This window comes from Zeus faber (assembly GCF_960531495.2).
Source record: "Zeus faber genome assembly, chromosome: 1".
Lineage (NCBI taxonomy): Eukaryota > Metazoa > Chordata > Actinopteri > Zeiformes > Zeidae > Zeus > Zeus faber.
This window is the reverse complement of record NC_137193.1, coordinates 46,788,466-46,815,401: the sequence shown is the minus strand read 5'-3', so window position 1 is coordinate 46,815,401 and position 26,936 is coordinate 46,788,466. Positions and strand designations below refer to the sequence as shown.

The 26,936-nt window shown below is 41.4% G+C and overlaps 1 protein-coding gene across 1 annotated transcript; it reads right to left on the bottom strand.

The window, feature by feature from the left end:
• Nucleotides 1-5,849: 5,849 nt before the first annotated feature.
• Nucleotides 5,850-26,886, bottom strand: fyco1a (FYVE and coiled-coil domain autophagy adaptor 1a). The gene is made up of 18 exons (XM_080000159.1): nucleotides 26,846-26,886; nucleotides 25,884-25,997; nucleotides 24,915-25,021; nucleotides 24,296-24,421; nucleotides 23,695-23,801; nucleotides 22,139-22,282; nucleotides 21,904-21,997; nucleotides 19,155-21,665; nucleotides 18,902-18,994; nucleotides 14,573-14,691; nucleotides 14,292-14,459; nucleotides 13,484-13,636; nucleotides 12,691-12,920; nucleotides 10,101-10,251; nucleotides 9,130-9,222; nucleotides 8,822-9,032; nucleotides 7,607-7,716; nucleotides 5,850-7,359 (listed from the first exon to the last, which is right to left on the bottom strand). The coding sequence occupies exons 2-18, from the start codon at nucleotides 25,942-25,944 to the stop codon at nucleotides 7,284-7,286; spliced, it is 4,554 nt and encodes a 1,517-aa protein (XP_079856285.1). The 5' UTR covers nucleotides 25,945-25,997; nucleotides 26,846-26,886; the 3' UTR covers nucleotides 5,850-7,283.
• Between the last annotated feature and the right edge of the window lie 50 nt (nucleotides 26,887-26,936).

Sequence of the window (26,936 nt, the reverse complement as noted above, 5' to 3'; positions counted from 1 at the left end):
AAGCCCCGCACCAAATTCGACGCCAGTAAAACACCCGCCAAGCGTGAAGTAGATCAGATGAACACTTGTCGAGGTAATCGGAGGACATACGGACAGATTTCTCCCTTTAAAGTTAGATTATTAATGTACAGCAGTGGCGGGCTGTGAATTTTACACCTAGGCCTTCAGTGGCGTCCTACCTAAATCAATCCACCTCTTAATACCATCATTATGACATCATGCTTACAGACACCATCAATATTATACAGAAAGGCAGAACAGGACATTGCATCACAGACAGGTATTTTATAGAGCAAGAATGAATGCCATTATTTAAGCTGGAAACCTAATTAACACAATTCAACAGGTATCCTTTCCTTCACATACATAGCAGAAGCATCAATATTAACCTGATCTGAGGACAAAATGACAAAAATAAAGCTTTGAGGCCCCTTGAGTCAGTCCTAAATTGAGTATATGTGCATAACAGTGTATTAATAAGGCCATAGGTGCCCTCTCCTTAACTTTAGCCTGCACTCCGTTTAGTCCAGATGACATGACAGGTGCGCCATCGTAACACCGTGCCACAACTTTATCCAGACATTCATTTTCCCACAAGAACCGGACAATAAGAGTGGTGATAATATTGTAAGCCGGTGTTGTTCTCAGCAAGAAAAGAAAGAAGCTTCAAATAGTTGCCTCTATTAGTGCATCCGGCGCTTTCGTTATGTCCCCGAAATGAAAGTTGTTGTTTACCCAAAAATATGACACAATCGATCAATCCTTTCAATATTTCCCTATTTTTCTTCACCTTTTCGTTGTGAGGTTCCGTTTCCCGGCGCACTTGTTGGTTGAGCTGCTGGTCCACTCGGGTTTCCACGGACATTTTCAAAAGCACCGTCGCTTCTAAGTGTCCGGCCGTGCTTTGGTGTCTCGTCGCTGCCTTGGTTAGACAACTCAAGTTTGCAAAAACCAAGTCGATCCGTCGCAAATAACAGACATTCACAGCAGTACAATTTGCAGTGTTCCTCGGAGGCTGTGAGCCAAGGGTACCGCTCGTGGTTCGTTATTTGAAAGTGGCGGACAAATCCTTTCCCCTGCTGGGACAGGCTTGCTAGCTGCGGTGTTGGCCGACCTTTTCTTACGATGTCCAGCTTTTCTTGAAAAGTCCGTCTTGAAAATGGCGTTAAAATTATATCTGCGACCAAATTAGTTTCTTCTCCTTCAGCCATTGTGGGTTGAAAAAACTATTAGCCTGCTAGATGGCTCTGGTGTCGCCAACTCTAAATCTGATTGGTTAACGGAAGCTTCGTTGCCATTGATTTTAAGTTACAAGCCCCTGCACTGTTGATTCTGAAGGCCTCAAGGCAGATTTCTTTGACATGGCAACACATGAGGGATGAAATATGATTGGATAAAAGCTCTAACGTAAACATACATTACTGGAAGCAGCGCAAACAAGAGCATTTGGGAATATTTAAATGAAGAGAATAGACATTTGGGAATAATTCAATACATGCAAGTCATTGATTCTGATAGTGTTTAGGCCAGCAGAGAAGGCCTTGCTGGCCCTGACGGCCCACCACGGATGTACAGTTATGTACTTGAGGGAATAAACTATAACTTTAAAGGCCAGTTACAGACTATATTATAGAGTTTAATATTTAAATTGTTAATCACAAAATAGCAGCATTCTCTAGCAGGCATGCACGCTCTCTTCCTCTATCAGTGGGGAATGGGACCAAAACGCTCCCTGCCCTGTGTTCCAAATCCGATGATAATAGTCTAAGGAGAGCCATTATGATGCACCTCCCCTTGCAATGTCTGACCTTTCTCGCTGAAAAGCAGTGAGAATAGACTACGTCTGTTTTAACACTGAACGCCTATTTCCTTCATGAATGCGCCAACCCCGTTGTCCTGTGGAGTCCATTTTAACCAGATTCAAATCTAAATTCACTGTGTTACCAGGGCCATTGCAGCCTCCTGTAATACTGGCATGAAAGGAAAGTCTTTGAAGATACTTTTACTTTACTTTTTTTCTTTACAAAAAGAACGCAATTCAAAGTTAAAAGACAAACAAAAAACGCAATAGGGGATGAACAAAGCAACGATTGAGGCACAGCAGTTAGGAGAGAATATTGGACATGCGAATGGAATTTCTTTTGTGTTTGGACGTGATAAAAGAAACATACGACGGTAGTCGCGGTGATGGCAAGAAGAGGCTTGATACATCCATATGGACAAAATGAACGTGAAACCACATACTTGGCCAGAGCTTTTCTGCGCTGCCAGGTAAGCATGGAGGAAGCGGGAGAGAAAGGTTTCCTGAAAGAGAGCTGAAACCCATTAACTGCTGACTACCCAAAAAGGGGCTATCGGAGTAGGATCACTTTGCACATGCTGCCGAGATCTATTTTTTAACTGGGGATGAGCACTTTTTGTGCTGTTGCCAAGGTAATGAGACAGAAATCCATATAAAATGTGTTCAACAATCATGTGTGTACAGACACGGCCACTACCCTACAGGTTCAGGAAACACAGACTAAAACTACACTTGCATCCGCTCACACACACACACACACACACACACACACACACACACACACACACACACACACACACACACACACACACACACACACACACACACACACACACACACACACACACACACACACACACACACACACACATTGTATGTTAACATACAGAAAATGTGTCTAATCTCCACACTGAAGTGGCCTCATCTGCCAGTTGCTGCGGATAATGGTTCGGATCAGTGTTGCCGTTGGTGTTGAGTAGCCATCACTGGGTGTGTGCCAGCAGCACAATACTAATCCCCCTCTACGTTTTCTCCAGAAATTCACATAAAAAAGGAAGTGATTTAAGAGAAATGAAGAGCACTGGCATCGCTTCCACCATCCACCAAACAAAATATATCCATCCTGCCTTGTTACTCTTTTTGTGATGAAATATTAACCTTAATTAAAAGGTTAATTTGAGTGTGATATGGGCAGGGCTTAATTTGTGCCAGATCCTGCTGGAACATGTTCTGGGAGTTCCCAGATTGGATCTGGCACCAGCTGCAGCTCGAGCTGCGAGCTCCGTGTTTTTATTTTAAGTCTCCTTATGGAACGAAACATATGGGTATGGAAACGAAACCGTGCCTAATGGGGACACTTTCTCTGTGACTCTTTCCCCGATCACCCTCTCTCCATGCGTTATGCGCAGAAAATAATCTCAATCTCTATTGAGAGTCTATGAGTCGTTCCCCGTCCCCACACTGTTTTTAGTTGTTTTATTTGGAGGAACGGGCCTCGGCTCTCTGTGTTGCTCTCCGCTGATTGGGCTCATGGAGAGCCGTGTTTGATTCACACATATAAAAATATATCTATGATTCCCCTTATTTATAATTTCTCATTTAAATGTTATCCCAGTGCATTTTGTAATCTTCTATCTGTTTTATCCTTTTATTGTAATGCACACTGACTGAAAAACAAACAAACAAAAAAAGCAAAAACGACTGCTCGACTCGAAGAATCTCAGTCGACTAATGGATTTCCGACTGATGATTTCAACTCGTCGCCTTTCAGGGGGCAGCCCAATTGTTTTGTCCATTTACGTTTCAGTTACGTTGGATTGAAAGAAACAAATAAAGCCCTGTGCGTCCCGTGCCGCGCCACGCATGGCAGCTTAAGCCCCCCCCCCCCGACGTGCGTTTCATGCATCCGTTCCGTGACTTTTTCTCTCCCTCCGAACCACCGGATCGGCAACCTCTCTGTGTTCCGGCACCTCCCGATTTACAAATGAAGCACTGCATATGGGGATGAAAGAAGTGGTTTTCAAAAACAGAGATGGTTATCAGTGCTGCATTTAATAATGGAATTAGTTGAAAGACTTCCTCACACACCAGAACATGTTGACATTGTTGAGGCAATCTGTATAGGAATTGCTCTTAAATACCAGGTTCGCCATTTTTCAACCCAGGACTTATTAAAATGTTGTCTCCCATCATTTCTACAGTAAATTTTCAAAGTACAACCTCTCAATAGTAAAGCGTTCAGCGGGGTTTGTGCTATGAACACTTAGATGTGATGGGAGCAGTTGCTTCTTAGAAACTTGGAGACTGCCAACGAGCGAACTGATCCTGTTCATTTGTGAAAGTTTCCAATTTCTCATATGTGCATGTGTTCATGCCAACCCTACCCACAAGGCTGCAGGCTTGCATTACCTATGCAGGTTGTGAATACATAGCAGTAATCGTGCGGCTGCTGCTGTCTGTAGTCATAGGGACTGCAGAAGTATTTTGAATTAATTTATAGTAGCTTTTGTACACGGTGCCCGATGTGTGTGTTCTGAAGATGCTCTGAGTCCATTTGTTCATTTTCTGACTGACACAAACGCAAATTCAATTTGAGCCAATTGCTGAAAACCAACCGCACCAAACAAAGAACCCCGTCCATGTGACCTCAATATTTCCACCTTGGTGTGATATGTCAAAATATGTATGGCTCAAATCAGATGAGCAATCGGTGCTTATTTGTAGTGGAAACACTACAAAACACTAAGTTAATACCATTGGTCACAAAACGGAGGTTATAATGAAGAATGTAAGAACTAGAGCACTACAAGCACAACCATAAACAAGTGGCGGGGTGACGGACGACGAACCATTCATAAAGCGGGATTCAAATCCACACGCACTCAAGCGACACGCGGTTTATATTCATCCTCAAACTCCCAAAACAATATTGGTATTGGAGCAAAAAACATTTCATTTTTAAAATAAATTCTATATTGTCAGCCAAACACAACTCTCTCCGTTTAATTCAATGACAATATGAAAAGTAAAATAAATAAAAAATAATTAAAAAAAAAAAAAAAAACGGTTAAGGCGAGAGATTCTGAATGTCATCCTGGTAGAGCAAAGGTAAAAAAAAATAATAATAATAAATAAATGAAGAGCTAAACAACTCACGCATGTGGCCAAAGCAATAGCCACGAGGATCCGCAGAGCGCTCATCTCTCCCTCCTCCACCTCCACAGCCGCTCGGCCGGTGCGCGTTCACGTCGCAGCAGCCTGGCCGTGCCCGTCAGCGCGCCCCGCTCGTTGGCTGCCGCGGCCAACCACAGCGAATTGTGCCATTGCTCGGTTTTTAAATACCCATTCCTCGGGTGTAGATTAGGGCTGTAGTCGTGGTCGGCGTTGAAATGAAAGTCGATTTTTGCTGTTTTTTGTTGGAGCCCAGGCCTTATTCAAATGCTGGTTTCCCTTATCGCCAACGAGCGCAAGCAACAACCCAGTACGACTGTGTTACTATACCATTGAGAAACGTACCATTCTGTTGCAGCTTCTCACTATGTGCGAACGCAGTCCAATGGGGCAAACGTTCACAGCGTAACTGCAGCGGTACTTCCGGAGCGTAACCTGGGCTGCGGGAGGAAGCGACGCACCTTCCCGTTTCTAGTCTCTCTGATGTCAGCGCAATATTGTGAGCTTCTTGGTTATCTCCTGTTTTCTTCAAAAGGCTTTAAATGTTTGTTCCGCAATAGTAAAGCGCTCAGCGAGGTCATGCTATGAACAGTTCCGGATCATGGGAGCCATCGTTTCTATAAAACCTGGGCTTAAAAAATGTTGCACCTGTGTTGCTGACTTGACCACAAGGTTTAACAGTAAAAAATTGGATAGGGTCCGATTGTGCGTGGCGCCGTGGCCGCACAGCAAACGGGGGAAGCGTGTAGTCATGTCCCGTGTCCTACTTCTTAAATAGGTAAATAGTAATACACATGATGTATCGATCGAAAATCGTTAGATGTTTAACCTGTCAAATTAGGCATCAATTTGGGAGAGGCGGAGGTATCATGTTTCCAACATTTTATTCATTTACTGTGTGTTTGACAGGTCCATTACTGACTGCATAGGCTGTTTCCAGAGAGCATAGATGTACTTTTCCCTTCCCCCAAATTGTCTTGTCAACAGCAAGTAGAAAATATGTCCCTGAATGTGTTTTTTCCCCCCACAAATGCCATATAAAAGTAACACCTCAACTTTATGTTCTCTTGGTAATACATTTGTTGCATTATTTTTCAAAAAAACACTTTTAGAAAGAACAATTTGGCTTAGAAAATATGAGGCTCTGCGTAAAGTACAAAATGGAAAATGTATAAAGTTACACCAATCCAGGAATAAAAAAGGGAGAAATGTGAAATACAAATATATCTTCACATAAGCAGCATTAGGATCAGCCCTTGCTTTTAAAGAGTATACAGTCCTCGCCAAGAAAGTTACTTATTTATTCGTCTTTTCGTTTATTATACCGAGACCTCTTTCATTATACGGATTTAGTATTGCTTTGAGGATAATGGGAAATGCATAGACGACTATATTTAAACACATCACTTAACATAAAAGAAAGACCAGACCATAAAATACCTTTTCAAATATTAAAAAGCAAACTAAGCAATAGTTCTACAGTAAGTCGAAATATGGGTATTTATAGTGCTTTTTCAATGTATGAGCATTCTACATTGAAATTCATTCTCTGTAAAATAACTCCTTTTAATGTTATGTTCTTTCAGGATACTGTTAAACACAATTTCAAAAAGGAGCTCATCATGGCAATGCATGCTATTTACCACTCTGAAAATTGGTAATAGCTCAAAGTAAACTCTACACTCTCTGTTTAAAAATAGTGTTTAATTCTGCTCCTATGCAGAGGGTCATTGTCCTTCATTAAAATATATTAATAAAATGTACTGTATGTACTGTACTATACCGTATCTAAGTTGTCACATACAAGTGAAGATGTGCTATTTATAAAAAGAGGGTTCAAAAAGTCCTGAAAGACTCGCAAAGTCGGTCAACGTTGTCATCGACCGGTGGCGTTGCTGCAGATTTGCATCATAATGCTACTAAATACACTCACAGCAATTCCTTTTGTGTTCTCCAATAAGGCCAATATCTGAAATAACTGAAAGAAAAAACATGAATATAATGTTTCAAAGAACTCCCTAATGATTGTAATTAAGTTACATTACTTAATGTGCATTTTAAAAAGCAAAATAACTTGTATCACTTGTAGTCACCCTTTCCTGTTGTTTTCTTTCTTCATTCTCTGGTATTGCCATTTTAAAAGTATATAACATAAAACCCAAACGTTAAAAAGGATAAGTGAAGTTAAACATAAAACGCCGTGGGAGGAAAGGGATTAAGAAACAAATAATTAAATTCTCCGCAGTGGATTATGAACTTGCTTCTGCTCGTGTAAAGCCTTGAAATTCTGCTGCAAACTGAGGCTGCCGCTTCAAGGGAAGTCACTTCCATCGTAGATTACAGGCTTCTCTATTGTCAAGTGGTACAGGACCTTCTTGGAGATGAACCTGTGTGAAAAGGGTTGCTGATAAAAAAAGACTGCGATTGAACTTTGGAAATGATGGGAGCAGAAATAGACACATAAAAAAGAGATGGGCGCACGCGCACGCACACACACACACACACACAGTACAAACATAAACACACAACACCAGATGGATGAGAAGGCAGAGCTGATTGGGGCTCTGCTTGCATTTCCGCAGTTCAAATCCCATTCAAATTGAAAGAAAAGGATTGATATGGAACGTGTCCCACCGTGAGAAGGAGTTGTCGAAGACGAGTGTGTAGAGCCCAGGGTTCCTGACTTTCAGCTGACCTTGAATGGTTTCTTTGTGGGAGTTACAGCGAGTGAGTGGAATCAGGACCTGAGGACAAAACAAATCAATTATAAATAAATAAATCACACATTTACATACACCCGCACACACAATGGAAATGCAGCAGTGATTTCAACACACGGTCTGTGTTTTGACCCGCTAGGTGCAGACAACATTGCTGCCGCAATTTTCAGAAGATGTACCAAACAGTGCACTGGGGGGTAGGGGGCACTCCTTTCCCATTTACACATAAATAAATGCATGCAAGGCGCTCACCTGTATGAATAATTGCGTTTAATATTGGCTGCTGCTGTCGAATCATTAAAAGTCAGTATGCAGGTTTTGGGTGTTCAGTATGAGAGCAACGTGCCCAACGCACATCTGGCATATTTAATCTGGGTTTCTTCTCAAAACAAGTCCTCCTGTTTAATGCCCTTATTTTCTTGGTTCCCCTCTGAAGCAATCTTAGATTGAACTGCTTGCAGAAAGATTTCTTTATAAAAGCAAAGAATTCCCAAATACCTGTGTCATTCAATTGCCATAATTGTCACAATCTAGTAATTAAAGAGGTAATCCATAAGATTGTCTGTGTCGGATGGATTACACTACAACCTCTAAAATTATATTTGAAACTAACATTTTTCTTTCTTTTTTTTTTTATTATCTGGGTTTACCCTCATCTTCACTCTAGGATGGTCATTTTCTCTGTCTTTTGGGGAATGCTCAATCATATCGACAGTTTACTGTTCGTAACTAGCTACGCTGCTTGATCAAATTCTTCCTTTTCAAATTCTGGATTTCAGTTCTTGCACATACCCAATCAGTACATTCTTGCGGGGAACGGCGGACTCCACCCAAGACAATGGAAACCGCATATAGAGGAGCACATGCATAACACCACTACATCGAACAGCTGTTTCTTATAAAGAACCATCTGAAAAAGTTATTAAATATGGGAGGATAAAGAATATTTTCCACAAGCTAATCGTACGGATAACCACTTTAAGATTTTTTCTTTTATATAAAATTCGAGGCTATTCACAAACCTTGCTGACACCTGGTTTGTAGCAGTTGCTGCCTGCTACACTGCTGTCTTTAATATTCACAACAAATTAGAAAATTAGTATTTAAAATGAGAAGTTGAACTGGCCACCTTGGACTGCTCCACTGGGGTGTCGGGGGATTCTCGGTACACCACGCTAAAGGAGATGCTCTTGGGCTCTGAGGAGAACACCCAGCTGATGCTTGGCCCACACTCGCCCACGGCGATGCTGATTAGGCTGTAGCAGCTGGACCTGATGAAGAGTTCCCTCTTACCGTCCCCAAAGTGAGAAATCTCCTCGATGCTGAGGGGGACAGCCACCCTGCCAAGAGGACAGGTAGTACCGTTATGTGACAATCTATTATACACCGCCACTAATCGAAGATTTCCCTGTGGTGACAGGAAGTAAATCAACTCACGTGACTTCTCCTGATTTAAGAAGATTAATCTCCGACTCTTGAATTGTGGGCACATGCTCTTCAGGGTCATCTGGGATTATATCTCCTGTCCCTCTGTAAATGAGCCAAAATAAGAGCAATTATTTAATTCTCTTTCTCCAAATTACCATGAAAAATGAATCTTTCTGTTCTTTTTTTTTTTTCCTCTTAGAAGAACAAAAATCCACAAGAAAAAAGCATTATCCTAAAAAGCTAAATATTGTATTGTAGCAAACCATGCCATATTTTTACTTAATCCAACTCAGCACTCAATAAAATGTTGTTCCCCATGATTTACAATTTTAGATGGTGCAGAACTTCAGTCAGTTTCTCAGTCGTAAGGCATTTCAAATTTGTGCTATGAACAGTTATAAATGATGGAAACCAACATTTTAATCAGACCTGGGTTGAAAAATAGTGATGCTCTCCTTTAAATCTTTGTACTTTGTGTCCGCAACTATAAAACTGGACTGTGGTAATTAGAAGACTTAAGAACTAATTTACCAATATAGCTCTAAATCAAGAGATTCATGTCACCTAACACACAAGGAGTTAACTAGGTGAGATTCTCGTCCTGAAGATACAACTTGTAATGTGTGTGCAATATGTCACAAACAAAGATATTGGAAATTGGGTGTTAATAGCCGATGTGCAGGACTAGAAAAGCACATGTTGATAAATGTGTTCTCCTAAATGAAGCCTTAAACAACGCCCATTGAATCACTCACTGTCAGTTTGTGGCCGTTGCTGGGCTATGCCCCTCATTTAATCAGGACTTACAAGGTCATGAGGAGCTTCACAGCAATATATAATCTGTTTGCTCACGTCCGCATAACTGCCAGGATGGAGCATATATGTTGGGATTTAGAGAGGACAAATCCACAGAACTCTCTTTCAACGTGTGTATACATACAATATTATGGAAATGAATCTATGCCGTGTTTCATACTCACATATCTAGCGCTCCTGGAGGACTTCGGTCTTCTCCCTCTAAGGACTCTGCTGTGGTTTGGGACGTAGCGTCGCTGTCGTAGATGCCATTCACCTCCTCCTCTGTGATGATATCAAAAACTCCGTCCTCTGATCTGCTGCCGGGGTCTGAAACTAGAGCGCAGAATAAATTACAGGGGACTGAATTAATTTTAATAATCCTCTTCAAGACAATTATGAGAGAAGGAATTTGTGCGTTGAAGGTCACCAATTATACTCCTTTTCAACAATTTAAAGCAACACTATGTATCTTTTTTACCTCAAAATAACAGCTTCAGAATCATTTTGATGGTACACTGACTTGTAATATGGAGAATGACGCCTCTTTCTTCCTCTTTCACAGACAATTGGTATTAATTCCTCTTTCTTTGAAAAGATTTGTGCTAGTTTGTGCAGCCCACAACGGAGCAGTTCCAGAGCAGTTCCCCTTAGCTCTAGCCCTCAACATAATGCCAGCGGGTCCGGCGTTTGCAAGAATGGCGCACATTTGCAAAGGTATCGCCACCCACAGCTCCAGCCGTACTCCAGTACGCCATACTCAGATGGGGGGGCGGTATAATTCTAATGAGCCCCCAATTGACGTAGGAAGGGGAGTCAAATCTGAACGGCTTGTTAAATCACATGTTTTCTGACCTAGGCAGCCCTGAAGAGACTGAGTTGTCTTATTTCACAGTTTGTGTGTTAGTAGGCCCGTTAGAGACCCAGAGGTATGTGCACAAGTACAGAAAAAGTGAGTTATTCATAAGTGGTGACCTTTAGACTGTCTCAATAGTGGATGTACAATAGAATGTAAACAGAGCATAAAATATTATTACAGTTTTTCTGGCATGATGAAAAACCGGCAACCAAAGAAATTACATTTTAAGCATCGCAGTGATACATCGAAGAAAACCGATGAATGGTCAAAGGTGGCACGCGGGGACAGGAACTGATACCTTTTCTTTACCAAGCGAGCTTGCATGGCTGCAGAGAATGTTGAAGGGGTCAGTCCTTGTTTTGCAATGTGACAAGCCTCACTTCTTCATTTTCACTTCTGCTAACACGTCACCAGGTAATGTTAAACATGACCTCCAACACTCTTTTGTTCAAATATAAAGCTGTGGAGGAACTGGAACACTTGGCTGTGACATTCAAACATGTTATAGGGTTCCCACAAGAAAATTGTTTCCAGGACACTTTCATGGCATGTATTAATATTAAAGACGCTGCCCACTCACATAGGTCTTTTCACTTCTAATTTTCAGACCTCCATCTCCCTGACTCTGCTATTCAACCTCAGTTTTGTTACACCTGTCAGGGTGGAACAACTTACACCTACTGTATAACTTGCCGATTTTAAAAGTTCTGACCTCAGATGAGTTGCTTGTAGCTCTAGCCAACTTCAACCAGAAAAGTCTAGTCAGCCAAAACACCTTTAAAGTTTAAAGTTTATAAATAAATGTGGTATTATTATATTTTTTTATATTGTTATGTTGTTATATTATATTGTTTATATTGTTATATATCGTTCCCCAAAAAAAAGTCGCAGATTGAAAATAACTTTTCCAGGACAACTCAAGAGCTGCTTTCACACATGCACTCTGACAATGTCCAGACTATGTCAGGACCTGATTATCAGGATATTATCCGGATTTACCCTTTCACACATGAAGGAGTCGTAAAGGGGGGCGGAGCTTAGGTACAGCGTGCAGGAGGCGGGATGTGACGCAATGATGCTGCAGAGTTTTACAGCACACCCAAGATAGTGAGCCCAGCTACCGACTTATCAGTAATTGGGCTTTTTTTGCGTTGATACTCCATGTATTTGGACATATCCGCAATATAAACGAGAGAGTGGAAAGGAATAATAAAGAAAGCAGAAAGGAGTACGCAGCAGCAGGCTTGGGCAATCATGCAAAATTCCAATCGCACTTCTGGAATGGGGACTGCATTTGCAATATTAAACATGCGCGTGCGGGGGGTTCGCATGTGCATAGAACATAATGTAATGTGGCAAATGCGGTCTCTCCGTTCCAGAAGTGCAGAATTTATTATTGAGAAGTAAAATATTTACACAAAAATATCCAGTTTTTACTAATTTAAGTCCCACAGCAAAAGGGAGATGTGTTGCACAGGGGTTTTTTTGGAACGGAACCGGACAGTCCCTTAACTCAGTTGTGTTTAAAAATGTTGTTTCATACATCTAGGAAACAAACAAAAATAAATATGAATTAAAAAAATAGAGGCACAGGATCCTGTCTGTAGGAGAAAGGAAAAAGACTAGGTAATGTCCGGGCGAATGATTCGGACATTTGCATTCACGCATACAGCTCATCCGGATAAAGTCCGGATAATTTCAGGTTTATAGTGTATGTGTGAAAGCAGCATAGTTTTCCAGAACATTTTAGACAATTTTGTCATATTCCATGACTTTTCCATGACTGGAAAACACCATTATAAAATTCCAGGTTTACCAGATTTTCCAGGACACATGGGAACACCGACGTGTTTGTAATCTTATATTGTATTGGATGAGGAGCATGCATGTGGTTTGCCTCCCAGCATGCCGCTCACCTGTAACTCTGGGAGTGGGTATGTAAGGGGCTGGTTCTGGAGGTGAGTGGAGTCCTGCTCCCTCGGGAGGAGGCTGGATTTCAGCCGGACTCAGCTCAGCCTCTGTGAACCTCTCCACCACGGCGCTGTGTTGACTGTAACACTCTCTACAGCAGCGTTCCTTCTTCCCGCTGTGCTTGGTCATCACAAAGTTGTTGCTGCAATAGTAACAGAAGATGCGCCCACACAACCTGATAATGAAAGGAAGAGAGTAGAACGGAGGAAACTGTCAAAACATATGGTAAAAATAAATATATTCATATAAGGAAGAAGTCTGAAACGCATACAAATTTGGGAAAGAGTAAGGCAACTGATGCACCGCTGGCCAAACTATGTGTCCCCCAATATGTAAATAATGGTGATGCCCCTGGTCTATGGTGTCTTGTGTCAGCTTGTGTTGATGGAAATTTAAAACCAAAACATTTTTTTTTTTGTTTTGTTTTAATCAAAGCTACTAGACAATTGCATAAACAACAATGGCATATTTGGATTTCGTCTCCTGCCATATTTCATGTGTCATTGACCCCGTTTCATCTTCTAAGTTGTGTGGATGGGTAGCGTTTTGTTCTTCCTGGGTTTGAGTAGGCGCTCCCTGGGTGTCCCAGTTTTCTCCCAACTCCAAAAATATGGAGGTTAGCTAGTTAGGAGATTCTAAATTGGCAGCAGATTTTTGTAATGGGGATATTATCAGATTACAAACACAGATCCGATTATCCTGATATCGGCTAGAAACACAAGTGCCCCCAGTGCTCACCTGCAGTGGTGTTTGCGCAGCCACCAGGTGAAGTGGCCCTGGCAGCCCAGGCAGTGAGTGGCCTCCTTATCCACCAACCACCAGCGCTCCTCTGCTCGCAGCTTCTGCTCAAACTCCAGTGCATCCGTCTTTTGCCACAGAGTGTCCTTGTCCCTGCGCACACAAACACAACACGGTTGTGAGTCTAGCAGGGGTATAATAAAAGTCTTGATAAAAGAGGTCAAAATGAATAGAAAATTGAACATTAGAAAACAGATCATTTCCAACTGCCATGGTAAAAGTGTAATTTAAAAAATGTATTCTAACCTCTTAAAGGTTTAAACAAAATGACTGCAAATGAAGGAACGAACAGCGAAAAGCCTCTACAGGGCAATCTTTCTCAACATTTAGAAGCTATTTTCCTTTATATAGCATCATGTTCTTGGAACATCATCTCAGCTATTAAAAAGAGCTCTTTTTCTACACCCCCCTCTGCTGCCCCCCACGATGGGCACAAACACGCACGCACACATGCACGCACGCACACACACACACACACACACACACACACACACACACACACACACACACACACACACACACACACACACACACACACACACACACACACACACACACACACACACACACACACACACACACACACACACACTCCGGGAGCTGCAATTCAGAATAAACACTCATCTCTGGGTAAATCAAGCATAAGCCAAACATAAAAACTTGGTTATGGACATCCAAGACATTTGGACGAACCCCATAACAAATTTCTAAAGTAATTCACTCCATACAAGACAGAGCCAGGACGTACCTTATCAGTTCAATGAGACGCTCTTCCAGGTTTCCCTTGGTTCTGTTGAGGTCATCGATCTCGGCGGCCATCTGCTGGTGAGCGCTCTGCTTTTCAGCTTCCACTTTGTTGAGCTTTTCCTTCAGCTCCTCACAGGTCTTTTGTGCAACCGAGAGCGCATCTTCAGCACTGAGGAAGGGAGGTGAATGGAGGTTGAAATAACAGTGCCAAAAGACTTTTTAAACAAGGTACAGGAACATAAATGTTTAAAGTAAGTAATGTTCAGCTAGCTATTAACACACCTGCTGACTGAGTCTCTCAGTTGCTGGACCTCTCTCTCATTCTGGCGAGTGGTGGCTTCTGACTTTGTGACGTGAGCATCTTTCTCACTAATCAGCTGAGAGTAGTCCTCATTAAGAACCTTAATTAAACAGTATTAAAAGAGCCATGTTAAATTGAATACAGCATGACAATAATCTATTACAGAACATTATCAGAGATTGTAAACCGGTGGTGGCCAACCTGCAGGATGAAGAAATTGAGATGTATTAAAAATTACTTCATAAGGAAATTTTGGATATATTCTATTATATTCACATTTATTTTAGTATTTTTTTTTATAGATTAAGCCTTTATTTATAATTTTGTTTTATCATATTGGTCAACCAGATGAATACATGCTTCACCATTCAGGGAAACTTTGCGCTGGTTGTGCTCGCAATCGGAATGATAGATGAATAGAGCCGGGGCTATTTTTATTATTATTTTTCTGAAAAGAAAATCTTTTTAGATCTATTTAAGAGATTTTTTATATACTAACCCCATTTGGCCTTAATTATTTTTTTATATACTTTTCACATGTTACATGTGAAACAGACGTTATTGGTAGTGAAAATCTTTACGACCCGCCTCTTTTATCTGATTGGCTAAGCGACAATAAATGTGACACTGACGAGTGCCACTGCTGTTTGGCTCACGACCAAAAGTTAGAAGTTAAGTAGCACGGGAGAGGAAAGCGGTGGCGCGCAATACAGAGGAATATATGGAAAGCCTTTAGTGCCATGATATGTCTCTATTTTAACACAAAATATATTAAAACATGTGTTTTTATACCGTTTTAAACACCTAAAATACTAAATACTAAAATACTGTTCTTGTGTTTGACGTACATGGGCCAGACGTGACCGTCAAACAGACCGGGCGGGTCTGGCACAGTGTAGTTCCTTGAGCAAAATACTATAAAAAATGTGCATTTTCACGAATAAAATGCTGATTTTTTTAAACCGTTTATGATGCCATAAAAACTGTGTTGTAAACCCCCTTTTGCACATTCTCTCTGAATGCCATTCAGCATTCACAACCACATTAATGATGATCAAAATGACTGTAGCCTATGCTACAAAATATTAACAAGCAACAATCTTTTTTTAAAGGGGACCAATTATGCTTTTCCTTATTTTATGCCATATACTGTATATAATGTTACAATGTTGGATGTTCATATAAGATTTACCCCGTGGTGTCAAATAATGAGGTATATTAATGACAAAGTAATCGCTGTGAGCAAAATGCTTAGGCTTTCCGACTGCTCTGAACGCACGGTTTTAAAAGGTTTGGGTTTTTAACTCTAACCCCTGGACCACACCAGAAGCGACACGTCACATCATTTTGTCGATTCATCAGTTCACACCGGGTCCAGCTTTATTCCGTCTATGACGCACTACAGGAAGCAGCACTCTCCTGGCTTTCTTTCACTGAAACTATGAATTGTGGAATGTATCAACCTTTCATGGGTTTGTGAGATTAGCATTTATTGTTTATATGCAGAGATTCATTTAGACAGTTGCCAGACTAAAATAACACAAACACAACTGAAATATAAATCCAGAACAACCTCCCAGGTATGAAGTAAAATCTGAAGTCTAATCCTGGGCATGATATTTGTTTTACTGATGGAATGATAATATTTTTATTTATATATATATATGAAGTTTAATTTGATGTGGTGAAAAAGTATTCCATGTAAGGACCTTACATCAGCGATTTTATATATGTGGTTGATGCATACCAGGCTTGGTAATCAAATATTTTCACTAAATACATCCTTTGAATAGACTCTATGGGAAACTACGCTCCAGTTTACGCTTTGCGCCTGGAAAAATAGAGCCAAGGCGTAAAAAAACGCAAGAGGTTTAGGGAAGCTCGTGGCACGCCGCTTTCGCGACGCCAACGCTTCTGCTTGGTGGGACCTTCCACATTGATTAACATGGCAGTGTATTTGAAGTGCTTTCGCAACGCTTACTAGGGCATAATAGGACCAATTTATACGTTATTAGTATAATAAAGAATGAGGTATATTGTTGTGAATTAAATGCCAGATAACAATCAAAATAGAAATAAAAATAATATAAAAATAAGTAAATAAATAAAACAACACCCATTTAACTGCGTAAAAAACGCCTTAAACAGCGTACAAAAACACATGTTTTATTCGGCAAAAACGCGCATTTACAGTGGGGCAAAAAAGTATTTAGTCAGCCACCAATTGTGCAAGTTCTCCCACTTAAAAAGATGAGAGAGGCCTGTAATTTTCATCATAAGTATACCTTAACTATGAGGGACAAAATGAGGAATTCATTAAAAATCCTACAATGTGATTTCCTGGATTCTTTCCCCCCATTCTGTCTCTCATAGTCGAAGTGTACCTATGATGAAAATTACAGGCCTCTCTTATCTTTTTAAGTGGGAGAACTTGCACAATTGGTGGCTGACTAAATACTTTTTTGCCCCACTGTAGGTGTTCCATAAAACCATTTTTTTACGGTGTTTTAGGCATTTAAAACAGCATAAAAACACACATTTTTAATGTAGATCGCATTACAATAGAGGCAAATAATGGAACTAAAAGCTTCTAAAGAAATACAGAGGATTTCAATCGCACTCCAAACGATAATGTTTTGTGAAGGCGGTTTCGGAGCAGAGGTTGGATATTTCAATCGGCAGCTCGGGCATGGAACTGAAATGAGACCAAAATCTGCGTTGGGATTTGGTCCAGTAGATACCAATCGTATAGGAACAAGTGTCAAAGTGGTACCGGGTTTCAGTACCCAAGCCAAACATCCTGCGCATCATCATGATTTGATTCAGAGTGTGCACGGAGAGGAGGGGCTATTCATAGACTGGTCCATTGTTAATGTGTTTGAGAGAGAGAGAGAGAGAGAGAGGGTGCAAGGAGCTGCTGAGCGAATCAATGTGCTGCACGCAGCTCTACAGTGGAATAAGATTTTACCCATTTTTAATCGTAAAAAATATTGAAATCCAATTCAAAACTCACATGGTGGTCAATGTTGATATTGTGGAGGGCCGTTACAAATAAATCACTGTACTATATGGGAAACTGGTGCACAATAAGTTTTGTGAGAGAAAAATACATATGATCAACTATTTGAATGAGGACAATAGCCCTTTGTATGTTAAGTGGGTTTAAAACATTGCCTCTGGGTTTTTTAAGGAGCCCCTGGAGTTTATGTTTCTCTACGATGTCAATTGTAATATTGAAGAATCAGATCACATTTCATCCTCACTCTAACCTTGTATGGAGATAAGGATAACCCCAGGGGAGCTTGAAAGAGCATTGTAAGGGGTAGTAGGATTACGTCTGTGACCGGAGTTTTGATTGTACCTGTGAAATCACTGTTTGAGGGTAACACCAGGGGAGACAATTGAGGGGCACAGTCTTGTAAACGACATCTGACCAATGGCACACAACCTCTCTTTGGTATAAAACTGTCTTGGTCAGTAGTAGGGGTAGACTGAGGGGTAGAGGGGTAGAACACTGCTTTGGAGCAGCACTGAATCTTTCTCTTTATTCTGCAGAATAAATATCTTTAATACTCTCAGTTTTGTTTTCCTGTAGCGGGCAGATAAATTCTACCGACCACGCAGGAGAATTTCTCCAGCAGTTTGTAATTGAACTGAATATTTCCGATTGATATCCACCTCGGATGTTCACAAGAAATGTATCTCCTCATTCAAAAAGGAAATGTATTAACATTAGATTGTGCTTTTTTTTTGTAATATACAGTTAATAACTGTCCAATGTGGTGTGGGGATGGTCTGGTTGAGCAGCAACACCTGACCTGGATATAGATGATTGGGTCAGAGAGGCTTCATACCTGTTGCTCTTTGGTTGGTCCAATGAGCATCAGGTAAAACCGCCATCCCCACACTCACTCAGGAGAGGAGCCATGTCATGACATGTTCAATCGGTTCCTGGCTAATTCCATCTAGCCTTCTCTCTACAATAAACTGGTGTCTACAACCCATCGTCTTCTGTGTCCCTGTGCCGGAGGGCCCTGAAAATGCCACTTGGAGACGTGTGGCAGGCAGAACTGCCACATCATGTTATCGTCATCACAGAATTAGGTTATAAATTTACATATAACCTTTAAAATATTTGATAAAAATTTAAAGATTTCTTCATATGACCATAAATAAAAACAAATATATGTACATATATATTTATTTTTCTTTGTTGCTATCAGTTCTTGATGTGCTATTTCTCTAGATATGTGACAGTAGGTAGTGCGACCATACAGTATCAACTTAGCTAGTGATAGCAGGACACTTACCTCTAGTTCAGAAACTTTAACCTCCAGGTTAGACACAGTCTCCACCTCTGATTGTAACTGGGCTTTCAAATTAAATACCTGTTCATTTAAACTCTGCGAGTAGAGAGAAATATAAAAAGTGAAAAACTGTGCATAACAAAGGGTACCCATACAGTAGATCATAGACATCCTAAGCCAGGAAATCATATAAAAAAAAAATTAACTACAATCTAGAAAAAACAAAATTACAATAGAATGGAGAATCTAAACACACCTTCAGCTGATTTTGATGATTCATGCTCTCAGAGCTCATTTGAAACTTGAAAGCCTCGATGTCTTCGTGGCTGCCGTTCTGAAGGTTTTTTACTTGGCTCTCAGCTGTCACCAGCTTCCCCTGGAGCTCAACTATAGTCTGCGGAAGATTCTCCATTTGTGTCAGCTTCTCTCTCAGGTTGGTATTTTCCTGGTGCAAAGCTTCAATGCAATTTTCCAGTCTCTCCACCTCCCGTGTGGCATGCTCCTCAAGCTCTTCAATCTTGGCAGCCTCTCCAGCCCAGCGATCTCTGGCCTCCTCCCCCTCTGCAGTCAGTTTACAAATGGTCATCCCAAGCTCTGCCATCTCTGTGTTGGCCCTATGGAGACCTTCCCGTGTCTCACCGTTCTCAAGGGCTAGCTTCTCGCTTTCTGCCTTGAGATTGGCCAGCTCTTTCTGAGTCGTAGCAAAAGAGGTAGCCAACTCAGCATGTGCTGCTGCCTCTTGGTTGTGCTTTTCAATCAGTGCTTCTTCTCTCTGTTTGAACTGGAGGAGGTCAGCTACATGCCTCTGATTGAGTGCCTCTGTTTGGCCTCTAAGCTGCTCAGTCAGATTTCTGAGCTCGTCTCTCTGGGCCTCTGTCACCTCTAGCTTGGTTTGATTTTTCTGGCTATCCTCCCCTGACCTCTGTAGCTGCACTCTGAGATTCAAGACCTCTTCTTGAAGCCTGGACACTTCTTCTATGTTCAACTCAAGCTGGCCCTGCACCATCATTAGTTTGTATTTCACTTCCTGATTCTCCGTGGCTTGGAGATTTCTGCTCTCCAGCTGAGATTCTTTCACTGCCTGCTTCTCAGAGGTCAGTTTATCAATCACTTCACTTTTCATGGCAGCAGCTGCCTCTGCTTGTGCCTTTGCCGCCTCAAGATCCTTCTCCCTGGTCTCCAGAGCTTTCAACCTGGATGCGAGCTCCGCATGGTCGCTCTCCTTACTCTTTAACTGAGCCTCCTTGCCTTGCAACTGCTCTTGAAGGCTGGCTTCATTTTTGCGTGAGGCTCCTAAACTCTTCTCCAACTCTTCAATCTGCCCATTGATGGACTTCAGCTCTGCTTGCATTGAACTGAGAGCTGCTTTCACAGTGGCTCGCTCATCTTTCAGGTTTTTGTTTTCCTGCTCTAGACGCTTTAATGCAGCCTCTGAGAGCTGTGTAGCTGCTCGTTGTGGACTTTCATCTAGAGAGCTATTCTCCTCACGCAACCTCTTCTCCTTCTCATCCACAGTCACCTTAGCATCATCCAGTTGGCTTCTTAGTTGTTTCTCAGAAGCCCTTAATGCTGCCATTTCACACTCGAGTGCTGCTCTGCTTTCTGCCACTTCTTTCTTAAGCTCCTCATTCCTTTTCACAGTGGACAGGAGTTTCCCATTCAACTCCATTAGATTTGTGCACTGTGTTTTGTAGTCCTCTATCTTCTTCGTTTGCTCCTTAACGCTAGTCCCAAGCTCAGAATTACTCATGTTCAGACTGTCCGTTTCTTTTTTGAGGGTTTGGTTTTCTAACTCCAGCCGTTGCAGTGTCTGGCTGCTGGAAGTCAGTTCAGTCTCTTTCATCTTTAGCTGCTCCCTTAAGGCCGTTACCTCTCCTCCCAAAGACTCCTTTAGGACACTAATGCTCCTCTGCATCTCTTCTTTATTTTCCTCTGCTCTCTGCTTGACGTGCTCTACCTGGTTTACTTTCTCCTTAAAGGATCCTTGGAGGTCATGAAGCTGCTTTTTCAGGTCACTGGCCTCTCCATCTCTCACAGATAAATCCCCCTGCAACTTGTCAATGACACTGGACTGATCCACAACTTTTGCTTTCAAACTGGCTATCTCTTCAGAAGTGGACGTTACCACTTCACCAAGTTTTTTCGCACCTTCTTTTGAAGCTACTTCTTTAACTCTGAGCTCCTCCTCTAGCCTTTCTAACTGTCTCTTCCTCACCTCTCCTTCAGCAACCACCTCTATCTTTCCGCTTTCTGCGTCTTTCAATCTGTCTAGCAATTCATGTATCTTCTGGGCTGAATCAAAATAACTGGCTGCCAGATGACCCTTCTCGTTCAGTACCTCATCCAATTTGGTCAAGAGATCAGCATTTTTTCCCTCAGCAGCCATTAATTTATCCTGAAGCAGGCGTTGCTCATTCTCCCTGGCTCTTTCTTGAGTCCTGAGTGCTTCCAGATCTCTGGAAAGGGCCTCCTCTCGCCCCTCCAGAGCATTGAGTACTCCCTGCAAGCTCTGCTGCTCTTCCTGGGCAGCCAGAGAGACATCCAACTGCCTCTGGAGCTCCACTACCACCCCCCTAAGCTCAGCTGCCTCTTCCCCTAGTTGCTGCACCCTATCCAGGAGACCTTGCTGTTTCAGCTCTGATTGGTCAAGCTCCAAGTGAAGGTTCTCCACTGCACTCACATCTTCACCACAGGCTGGTAGAGACTCATTCAGATCATTTAACAGGCCTTGGCCGTAATCGGGGCTAGAGAGGAATTCAGGTGCTTGCTTGAGGGTTGCAAAGCACATGGTAGATTAAGTTGACACCAGCGGGGATAGGCATGGGGGGTGGGGAAGAAAGAGGGTGACTGTATGAGAAAAATATGCAGCATAAACCCAACTTTATGATCTCACATTATGAAACACTATATAGTTTAAAAGTCGGATCATTATCATTATATCACCATCATTATAGATAGATTAAAGACAAAAACGTTATGAGAGGCATGAAAGATGTGTTGGTTACATGTGAGTAGCTACTGGCCAGGCTGCTCATGCTGGAGCTGCGACTTGGCGGTTTCCACATATGGACAAGTGAGTTGGACATGCCAAGGGTTCTCCTGTTTAGAAAAGAAGAATGCTTGAAACACAGAAAAGCTGGATTTCCTCAGACCTTAAGGCTATTTTGAAAATATTTATAGTTTTGACATACTCAAGTTGATTTATAGAAATGTTCAAGACCTTTTTTTTTAATCAGATACCTTGCAAAGGTGGGCCAGGATGCATCAAGATCATGACCCCTGGATGCCACGTCAAACTGGACATCATTAAGTTCATACAGGTGACTGGTGATGTCCACACTGAGATGGGGCTTTAAGAAAGGGCTGCGTGCATAGTACCAGTCACTGTAAAGTGAGAAGGAAGATGTGAGAGGACAAAAGCCATTGTGAAGTAGAACAACAGAAACAATGATAACATGTAAAAACAATGCAACTTTTATTTTACTTCTGCAATCCCGGTTTCATTGCCAGTTATTATACTCTCAGTTACCTGTACCTCTACGGAATGGAGAAAGAAATATTGAAGTAAAACACTACCACCAGCAGAGAGGATGTATTGTGGGGATATACATAATGTAAATCACAAAACCTCTATGGTTTATAATAAAACACATCTGTTTCACACATTGGACTGCTTGCATGTCACCTTAAATGTTTGACCCTGCAGATCTTTCACAGATGAAAAAAAACCCTCCATAAATTCCAATAGTTTTAATTGTTATAATGATCGCCACATGGTAGCGAGCAGGGGCGGTTCTAGGCATGGGCAGGGGGGGCATTGCCTCATTAAATGCTCTGATTGCTCCCCCGCAGATTAAAAAGCGCTCAAAGTTTCTATCGGGTCAAGAGACAGCAGGAAGTGATGCTGCGTTCCAACTCGGAACTCGGAAAACTGTAATTCAGTTCGGTAGTCCCTATGTTAACATAACATCAAATATACAGAGTAGTTCAAAATCACGTTATAGGTGTTAAAATAAATAATGATCTATACAAAGGGAACGTTGTTGACTGTTAACGGTGCGCGCCACCATGTTGTATCCCGCTAGTGCGCACCGGTCGTTCGGTGGTGGGAGAGGAAACGCTCCTCCGGTTCAGAGACTGGCTTGAGGCGGTGCTGGAGCGGCTCGGAGCCCAGCGGTGAGCGTGGGGGTTCTCCAATGTGCTACGCGTGGAGCCATCCCCACACTCAAAACATTTCATGGCCCCCCATGCAGGAAAAAAGTCAATAACTTTTGATTTGGGATTCTAAATGGGACATGAAACGATCTAATGATACACGGATATTCCTGTCTATCTAAGCGGCAACGACTGGAACTTCAACATGCGTCGCATTGCGCCAGTAAAGGGGCCAAAATGAGCGGGTCAACCCGGGTGTCCTGTTCCCATCAGAACCGATCAGAGGTGGAGCCGATAAAAACCCGGGTCTATTTCAGGGTCATTTGACCTGGGACTGAAACCCGGGGGTTACCTTACCCACTAATGACAAATGCCGGATGTTAGCGGGTGTGACCAGGTTTTTGGCGCAGTGGGAAAAGGGGTATAAACCAATAAACCATTCTAACTGCCCCCTCAATCAAAGCAGTCTACAGTACAACCAGGCCTGGTAGCGAGTAACTTTGATCGAGATGGTGAATTTTTACCAACCACAGGGCCTGTGGTCTTTATCTAACTTTTTCTTACCTTGTTAAATGCGGGGGAATGAAAAGCAAATGTCACTTACTGGCATGAATCAAACATTAAATTACTATTTGTTTTACCTGGTAACTCTTTGGTTCATTAGGCACTGCTGCAGCGTGTCTGCCAGTCGCTGATGGACGAGGGAGTAGCGAATGAAAGCTCTGCCCTTCCCCAGTGATGTCTTCAGCTAAAGAGGGAAAAGAGAGTGCTTTTTAGAGTACTCAATGTATATAAGACACCATTAAAAGGCATATACATGTCTCTACATTATCATAATAAATTGTTTGTTGGGAGGAAAAAATGCAAAATAACAGTAATTGTATCTTAGATATTAGCCTGAACAATAAGATGGCTCAAATATATGCATACTCACTGAATTCACTCCAGGGGTTAAAAACGTGTTTTTTCATGTCTTATCTTGTATGTCATTTTTCCAGTACAGGGCTGTGCCATGCGGTGCCGTGAACATCACGTTTTCTTATGCATTTCCATTACCACTGTCTGCTTGTTTCCAGGAACCAAGCATAAAAGATTTTGGCCTTGTTTCATATCTGGTACTGGCCAATTTTATAACTAAGCAGCCACAGGGCAGGTCTAAATGTGATCTCATTCTCATAAATGAGATAAATCCATTTATCTATCTAACTAAAATTTTCAAAATAAAAATGATTATCAGAATACCTCAGGGATCGATTTGACAAAGCGGATACCATCATTGGCTCCTTTAATCTTAGCGAGACAGTCACTGAAGTAATCCCAGTAGTCTTTCCTGGTGCCAAGAAACGTGGTCTTCTCCTTTTGGTCAAACTGAAAGGCACAGAAACAGCAATTTATGGTGTGTCTTTATGACATTAAATGCTTTTTAATTAAGATATTAACTGCCTTATGTACTTATATGTACATAAAATACAACCTGAATGATTTTTACATAGTAATTACATTTAAACAACTTCAGTATTGAAAACTGAGCGACTTGTGGTTTTCTCCTTTCAGCTTGTGTACGGACAGCAGTGGTACTATTTATTTTGCGTATTTAAATTAAAATAAATAATAGTTCAATTTGTCTCAAATACTATTATTTAGTCAGAGAGAACATTTCCTGGAAGACAGCTCAATCCAAGAAACAGCGCAAACCGAAAAAATGTAAAGGTTTGATTCATTTTTCTAACTTGAAAAGGAATGAATCGGCAAAAAGATTCAAACTATCCGGCAGCAAAGAATCAGACTACCAAAGTATCAGCTATTTATACTTATATAATTAATCACAAGAAGTGGTGTTAAAGCATATGCAAAAGCTTACCTGCAGAAGATATTCTAGTTTGTAGGAGAATTTGTGCAGGTTGGTGCTGTCATCTGTGATTGGCTCCCCACTTTCCCTATATTCCTTGGCAAGCTCGGAAACAGCCTCTGTATTTCAGGAAGAAAGGTGTAAAATGTAACTAAAATAAAATAGAGTTAGGTCTAAAACAGTGGAGAGACAAAACAATGGGTGCAGCCACAGTTTACTTGGCCTAATGAATGAAAATACACTGCCCTTGTACATTCTTCTATTTACTCTATATCTATAAAGAGATATATGTGGATGCATACGGAACACAAAAACACAGGTTTTGCATCTTTACCAGAGCAAATGATGGAGACAACAAGCAGATGAGAATGATCAACAAAGCAGGAAACCATTACCTCTGATTACAAATAAATGTGAATTTAATATTGTTGTGAATAGATAGCATATCCTAAGCACTAGATTAAGGACAATTAGCTTTACAAATACAGTATATATCGAATAACTCATTCAATGCCTCAATTAAGAGTTGTTAAGCAACCCACACACACATACACATTATCTTAATCGTTTGTAATGTTCCATTCCGTACTATTTTCCTATGCACAATGAAACAGGAACCACAGGAATCACTTGCCTCGTATCCATCGTAAATACTGGAAGGACACACGGGATGGGTGCATCCTAAACACACACTCTCGGTCTTGTTGCATGTTTCACGAAACTGTTCTCACAACCTTACACTGCCTGAAACTACTCTGAGACAAAGTAAGATCCACATTTTCCCACTGCAGATTATGAGAGGTATAATTCTTGGCTGCATTTGACAGCAAGGCTAAGGTCACAGCATTGTGGAATTCTTTACTGACTATTCTTTCTCTTCCCCTCAATCAAGCTATGTTAGCCAACAACTGTCTGCCGACAGCCCATTCACACCCGCACACACATTGTACGCATGCAGGCACACACTTTATGCTGGCGTACCATGCAGATCTCTGATAATCCTCTGGAGTTGGTTTTCCCCGACCACAGCCCCAGCAGCCATGGCCCCACCGCTCTCTCCCGGCCCACAGGGGACACAGGGTCACAGCCAGTCTGCTGAATCAGAGAATCAGAAACGGTCAGGAACAAAAGATTGGGATGAGCTGTCAAACAGACTCTTGCGTACATGTGCCACAATTAAGACTCTTCCTGGGCTTTGGTAGTAATATTTTCAGTAGGCTGTATACAGTAGGGCTTATCGTTCCATTAACTGAACAATAAACAGTAGGGATACTAGTATCTGAGTCACTCAGATACAGCTGTAAAAGTCTGTGATTCTCAAGTACTTCGATTTTATGATGAGCCAGGTTGAATAGCCTCACAGCATTTTTCCTTTGAGTGATCTAAATAAGGAAGTTGTTCTTTTTGCGTGTGCACCATTCAACAAAAACATTATCAACCGAAATATGAATAGAATTTGGAATATTAAAAAAACATATGGGTGGAATATAGTGTGTTGGCATTGACATTATTCCTTTACTTCAAAACTGATCTCATTGCAAGGCGTCATTGCATGAATCATGAAAAAGTTTCTGTTTTTTGTTCATCATTGTTATTTTTACATTAGCTATCCGGAGCCCCGTTCTGGCAAAAGGGAGTTAAGATGTAACAAAGGTTAAGTTTACAGAAAATGTTGACGATATTAACGTTAATCTATAATATCACATCATATAATACGATATACTATAATATAATATGAGACAACAGTCAGTTTACAGCCTGGACTTCATGTTAACTGCAGCACTAAGATATCACAACTTTTGGGTTACATTACGTATAACGTGTCAAATACAATGCTCATGGTAATGACATCAACATGACATAGTACAGTGGAAAAGAGCGTTTCAAGACATTCGAAAATTTCAAATACTCCTATTAAAGGTAAAACAATAACTTTGACGTACTTTTTAAGACCGTCAATTCCATAACAACCAGAGAAACTACGCACACAAACCTGCTGGTTCGCTGGCTAGCTAAGTGATTCACACCGACCAA